This window comes from Phoenix dactylifera, chromosome 5, assembly GCF_051530095.1.
Source record: "Phoenix dactylifera cultivar Ajwa chromosome 5, Ajwa_hap1_PhDact_Kaust_v1.1, whole genome shotgun sequence".
In the NCBI taxonomy this organism is placed as follows: Eukaryota; Viridiplantae; Streptophyta; class Magnoliopsida; order Arecales; family Arecaceae; genus Phoenix; species Phoenix dactylifera.
Genome location: NC_143194.1, coordinates 2,818,201 through 2,824,887, shown reverse-complemented (window position 1 = coordinate 2,824,887; position 6,687 = coordinate 2,818,201). Strand labels below are relative to the sequence as shown.

The following is a 6,687-nucleotide window of genomic DNA, read 5'->3' as shown; positions in this document are numbered from 1 at the left end:
TATAATGAAGCAAGTCAAAGCCCCTTGACGTCATCTGTATTGAGCTTGTTGACTGAGGACCAACACAACTTGGAAACTCAAGAGAAAAAACAGCCTGGATCCATAATTCTTAGAGATTTGGCAATCTGAAGGGAAACATTTGGCATTCCCAGATTACCTTCTTGCACAAAGTAGTCTAATGATATTCAAACATGAACTTTTCTTTCGACTAGTAATCATGAGAAAGGCTGCCACTTTCATTACATTTGCCACATATATGAAATGGGACTTCGCACTTGGTGCTGCTCATTCTTCCATGAGATCCAACCAAATGCCATATCTGTTGGGTTTCCTTGCTTCTTTGATGTGAATGTAACAGTGTACTTCAGCTTCTCTCCCACCTGTTTAAAGACAAGCTTTGTTGGTCTAACAGTCACACTCACACTGGGAGGCCCACTATATGTCAGGTTGTAGACAGAACCTGAGAGGCCAACATTTGTGAGCTCCCGGCTGTACCTTACAATTCTACGTGACTTTCTACCAAATATGACTGAAAATGAGGGGTAGTTTAGGTTGCCCGGATCTGACAGCCTCCGTGAGCATGTGGTGTTGGGGCTTTGAGAAATGGCTAGGATGTGATTGGTTGAGTAGTCTAAAGAGCACAAGAAAGCAGTGTAGTCTTCGGCAGCGATGTCATAGACAAGGCCTGGGGAGAGGGCCTTCTGAGGATCTACATAACCAGAGCCATAAATCCATGGGTTTGCATTTGAGCCTCCAGCAGCATCACGGAGGAGGGATCCAGTGTTGTCGACAGTATATGCAGTGGTCATGAGGGCAGACTTGATGGCACTGGGGCTCCAGTCAGGGTGTGCAGCCTTGAGCAATGCTGCAACCCCACTGATGTGTGGGCATGACATGGATGTTCCTGAACATATAGTAAATGTATCATAAAACAAACAAAGCTAAATTAGATATGAAATAATTTTTTGATTGGAAATTGGATATGAACTAATAACAAACTAATGCCAACTAAAAAAAAAAAAGAACTTTCGCTTCATAGACAACATTAACACAAGATAATGCTGAAGGTATATTTGGCCATTAATAAATGCATTAAACATCATTAGTACCCCTTGTGTTTGATTGTTCTAGCAAACATAATGTGCCACTTAAATGACCAAAATAGAAAACATTCTTCTTTGTCTTAGTATTTGGGAATGAAAACAAGGTTATGTTATTGTCATGTGCAACCTCCCAATCAACCTTAGTGTGAAATTCTATGTGCGTTATCCACATAGATACCACTAAAAGTAATTATGCTCATCTCACCATGGTATAAGAAACTGAGCATGACTCCTGTTGTCTATCTGCATGTTTGTGTATCCTCTTCACATGACGAGGGAATATGCCATCTTCTTCACTTTTTAAGTTCATAGAGACTGACTATATACACATATGCACACACATATGTATGTACATATGTACGTATGTACATATGCATGTATGTACATATATGCATGTATGTATATTTGCGTGCAGCCACCCCTCTTATTTTGCCATCATTGCATCCATTGTTCTCATATGTCAATTTTAAGATGTCATCTCAGCTTGTTTTCGAATAGGACTATGTTCTTTGTCATTCACAACTTCTCAATGTGCTGCATGATTATGATACCGAAGCCATGTTGATAAGACTTATCTATAACTTCAAATTTATTTCCTTAAGAAAAGACTCTTAGTAACCCATCTGAACTAAGTCCCATCCCCACTTCTTGGCAGGAGCAGCCTCAGATTTTGCTTGAATAAATACTAATTGTTCTCAACAATAGTTGCTGTGGACTACTCATGCTGTATTGGTGATTCTCAAATATCAAATTGCTGTCTTCCACCTACTCTAAAGAAGTTAAACTACAGCTTTACCTTGAACTACAAGGATTATAGAAACACTCCTTTGTCTTTGACTAACATTAAAAAGTTAAATGACCAACCACAAAGAAGAGAAGCGAAATAAAACAAAATAAGACCAGAATACTGCTGGTAGTTTGTAGCATGGACATTTATCTGTTCCTCAATCATGTTACAGTGCTAGCCTGATAGGATCACTATTCACAGCATTTACGTACTCAGTGGGACTCTGCATTTTGATATTGCTGTCAATTTTGTAATCCAACCAAACACCATTTCTGTTATAATTTCCATTCCAGATGCAAGTCCATATGCAACTCTTATTACTGTAAACTGAAGCACTTCTTGATTCAGATAAGTTCTACATTCTGGGTGGCGTTGGTCCCGGATGTGCTAAGTTTGTCACATCAACCACCTCTCACAATGATGGAGTTGATATTGTTAGTCATTCTACATGCTTCACTTCCAAATGATGCTAGCTGAACTGGATAACATGTTTCCTATAGTACAAAACTATTATAACTGATGCTTCACCAAGTGTTGTGGATGTTCCAGATCCTAGGTGCAGTACCGAATGTGGACGTGGATATGATCACTCTACAGATCTCATTACTGGCTACAAAGCAAGCATGCCCAATGGAGTGGTGAAGTTCAGAAAAGCTTTGATTACCTTTTTAATGAGTTGTTGGCAAATGTTGACTCTTTTCTGTTCAATTGTCATGCAATGCATTAACCTATCTAACAATAACCTATCTCCAAATTCTGATGGCAATAAGTTAACTTGTTGACAAATCACTTCATCTTTGATTTTCATATTACTAGAGAACACGTTCTCGAACCCATTGTTTCTTTTTAATATGAACCATAGTGAAAATTAAAATGTTCATTTAAGGTTGTTTCACATCATGTTTTAGGCAAAAGAATGCTATTCTGAGTGAAATATAAGTATGTTTGCTATGAAACCCTTGAACTACATTCAAATAGTAGTTTTGAGGACCAGATTTGTTTGGGCCATTTGTTTAATTCGAAAAGTTATTGCTAGAGCTTTAATTCTTGAAGCTCACTCTTGTTCGTTAGCCCTTGAGATTTAAGAATGGAACATTCCCCTAGATTTAAGAGGGTAATATTCCCTTGTTTTTGGCTTTAGCCCAATCCAATTACACTAGTGTAATATGCACAATCAATGAGATTCACATGATCTGCCTGCACATAAAAATCTCTTCATGTTTAAATTCTACATGCGCTAGGTCAAAATATTCATTCAAGGTCATATCAACCAAAAAAAGTGACCTTCCATCGGCAAAACAACACTGTTTTAACTGAAAAATAATATATCTTTGAATTGAAGCACTAAAAACTAAAAACTACCCTAAAAGAGCCAAATACTTGTATAATTTGAGTTTATGATTTTCATCTCATAGTGGAAGGCAAAAGCTATGTTCAAGGTTTAAAGTGCAGGTTCTGCCTACATTTTAATTGTTGTGGATCAGAAAAAAAAATTCTTCAGTTTCCACGAAGATCCTTTGTGATCAAAATCGAGGTTTCATTTAAGGTTGTGTCATCTCAAAGGATGGTTTCCTCAGCCAAACAATGCTAGTTCAAGTGAAAAAAATTATATCCTTCCATTGAAGTTTCTGAAACTAAGCTGAAGCAGTCCAAAACGTGTCGAGTTTGTTCTTCTGGTCTTGAGTCTCACATTGGGAAAAGCAAAGAACTATGTGGGTTCAGTTTTGACCTTTATTTTAATTAATTCTAAATCAAAAGATTCTTGTTCACTTCTAGCTGAAATCCTGTGTTGCCCAAATCGAAATGTCCATTTAAGGTAGCCCCCCGAAAGGTCACCTTTTTCACAAAACAACAATTTTCAAGTGAAAGATAATGCCTTTGACGAGTCCAATACTAGAATTGGGAATTTCAAAAACCTTCTTGGTGACTAAGACTAATCATATTATGTCATGAAATATAGAGAAGCACAATTGGATTGCAATAAAACTATGCAAGGAAAAAATAAAAAGGAAAAAGAAAATAAAGCATATGAACCTGCATTCAAACTTTTTCATTCCTGTTATAATTTAGCAAGACCAAAATAACACCAATTCCTTATGGCAGCAAGAGAATTTCTGGAAAGCATCATCTATTTATAAAAGCTAGCAATATAGTTACTGATTACCCAACAGACACTTCTGGTATCAAGAGAAAAGTCCAACAACATGCCATCTGTTTTGTAACTGAAAGGCTAGACTCAAAGACCACAATTTTGTCAACCAGGAGGAAAAAGCCAGTGGCTATTTGATAGAAATAAGTAAGAACTTAACAAATAATTTGTTGCCAAAATACAGAAAGGACTAATTCTACAGTTGGATAGTAGTTAGAACTGTATAGTAAAGATGAGTTACAGAAAACTTTTTAATATTTTCTTCCAATTTTTAAGAATAAATAAAGAATCATGAGCAGAAGGTATATCTATTAACCAGCAGATAGAGATTATAATCACCTGACATGATGTTGAACTCCGGTCTGCGCTCATCCTTCACCAATCCAGTAGGCCCAATCGCCCCGGACCAAGCAGCCAATATGTTTACCCCCGGTCCGATCACATCCGGCTTGAGCAACCGCGGCACCACCATGTTTGGCCCCCTCGAGCTGAACGCCGCAACCACCGGCGACGGGCGCACATCGAGCACAGTTCCTTCGAAGCTCAGCACCGCCATTGGGTCTGCGTCTGACTGCACATATTCTCTGATGAGATCCCCACTCTTCGCCCCCACCGCCACCGCAGGCAGCAAGTGGCTGTCTGCAACGAGCTCATCCCCATTGGCAGCTGCATTTGCCAGGATCATTCCCACCCCGCCGGCCTCCTTCACCACCTCACCCTTCTCCACCCGCGCATTGATCCCGCGGTCGCAGAACACCACCTTCCCCTTCACCTCCGCCGGGTTCAAGCTCCCCGGCAGGCAAAATTTGCTCGAATTGCTCCCCACCTGTACACCCTTCCCATACACAATGGGCACCATCTTCTTCCCCATCCCATCCCCACCGTAAAGCGACACCCCGGTGAACCGCTTGCCGTTACCCAGCTCGGCGTAGGCAGGAAAATCCCGGTCGAGAGTGCCCGCACCGATGGTGGCGATCCACGGGGCGGTGTTGGTGAGGGAGGAGCGGGAGGGGCCGCTGTTCCCCGCGGAGCAGGCGGCGAAGATGCCGCGCTGCACCGCGGAGAACGTTCCCACGGCGATCGGGTCCCGCGAGTACGGCGCGGACCCGCCGCCGAGGGAGAGGGAGAGGATGTCGACGCCATCTTCGATGGCCTGATCTATCCCGGCGAGGATGTCCGAGCCGTAGCATCCGCTGGTCCAGCAGACCTTGTAGGCTGCCACGCGGGCCCCGGGCGCCATGCCCCGGGCGGTGCCCGGAGCGTAGCCCAGCAGGCTGGCATTGGCCACGGGGGCGCCCGCGGCGGTGGATGCTGTGTGGGTCCCGTGGCCCTCCCGGTCCCGGGGGGAGGCGCGCTCCCCCTCCGCATCCCCTCGGGAGGCGCGGAAGCCGCGGGAGAAGCTGCGGGCGCCGACGAGCTTGCGGTTGCAGAGGGATGGAGTGAAGTCGGGGCCGGACTCGCAGGCGCCGCGCCAGCGGGAGGGGACCGGAGGGAGCCCGGCGTCGGAGAAGCTAGGGGACTCCGGCCAGACACCGGTATCGAGGACGCCGATGACGACGTCTCCGCCGCCGCCACCTTTAGTGGCAAAGGTGTGGTGGCGGGAAGAGGTGGGGGGCCAAGGGGGGAGGCCGAGGAAGAGTGGGGAGCGGGTGGTGTGGAGGCGATAGAGGGGGTCGGGTTGGACGTCGAGAACAGCGGGGGAGCGGCGGAGGAGGGGGAGGTGGTGGGGGAGCAGTTGGGCGGCGAAGCCGTGGAAGGCGGCGGAGTAGGAGTAGAGGAGGTGGCGAGAGGGATCGATGGAGAGGGACTGGAGGTGGGCCTGGTACCACAGAGCGTGGGTTGGGTGGGCCGAGGGCTTGTGGGCCGGATTCATGTAGACGATGTAAGTCTGGTTACAGACAACCAGAGTTGGTGCCAAGGAAGTGACGAAGAGCAGAAGAGGAAGAAGAACGATGTGGAGCAGCTTGGAACCCATCACGGTTGGACGAGAGGAGGAGGGAGGAAGGGGGAAAGAGAGGAGCGTTGTGTTATTTAGTTCAGAAGAAACTTTGTTTTGGTCAGTTAGAATAGATTTGGGAGAAGGAATGTGTGGAATGAAATGGGTGTTGGTTCAAATATAAGGAGCTTGGGAGAGAGAGAGAGAGAGAAAGGAGAGAGTAGGGACTGGGTAACGCGTTCTTCATTTCAGATGTGGTTGCTAGGAGGAGGATGAGAAGAGGAAAGGTGGAGAAGAGCGGATGTACTCCAAAATATAAAGAAGTTGTCAACCGGGAGAAAGAGTGCGAGGATGAAATGGGTCCCTCTCGGAAAGGTTAAAGCGAAACTAATTGAGAGTGAGTAATTATGAGAATGCTCTGGAAATTTGAATTTGGAGTTTTGGAAACGTTTAGGACGGAATACCAGAATGGATTTGTAGTGTAGCAAAGATATTGAGAGAAAGCAGGGGAGGTAGAAACTGGGGAAGGGGAAAGAGGAATGTGTTGCCTTGAATTCATGAGCACTAACTAGTTCATGGTAATATTAAATTGAGCTAGTTTAGAGCAGAGGGAGACAACTGGATGCTTGTGAATGTGCTCTCTCTCGAGTGGGGCGTCGACAACGGTCAAAAGAAAGCATATAAATGACAGGCGCTGGACCAGCACTAAACT

The 6,687-nt window shown here is 44.7% G+C and overlaps 1 protein-coding gene across 1 annotated transcript; it reads right to left on the bottom strand.

Moving 5' to 3' along the window:
- LOC103709345 (subtilisin-like protease SBT1.8) lies at positions 1–6,149 on the bottom strand. The gene is made up of 2 exons (XM_008794646.6): positions 4,379–6,149; positions 1–904 (listed from the first exon to the last, which is right to left on the bottom strand). Exons 1-2 carry the CDS (start codon positions 6,012–6,014, stop codon positions 240–242), a joined length of 2,301 nt encoding a protein of 766 aa, XP_008792868.3. The 5' UTR covers positions 6,015–6,149; the 3' UTR covers positions 1–239.
- Positions 6,150–6,687: the final 538 nt, after the last annotated feature.

What these genes read in the sequence shown, in the direction of transcription:
- LOC103709345 (XM_008794646.6), bottom strand. Translation starts at nt 6,014, where the DNA reads ATGGGTTCCAAGCTGCTCCACATCGTTCTTCTTCCTCTTCTGCTCTTC. An exon ending in GGAGTTCAACATCATGTCAG is followed by an intron (nt 905 to 4,378) that starts GTGATTATAATC and finishes CTATATGTTCAG; the next exon opens with GAACATCCATGTCATGCCCA.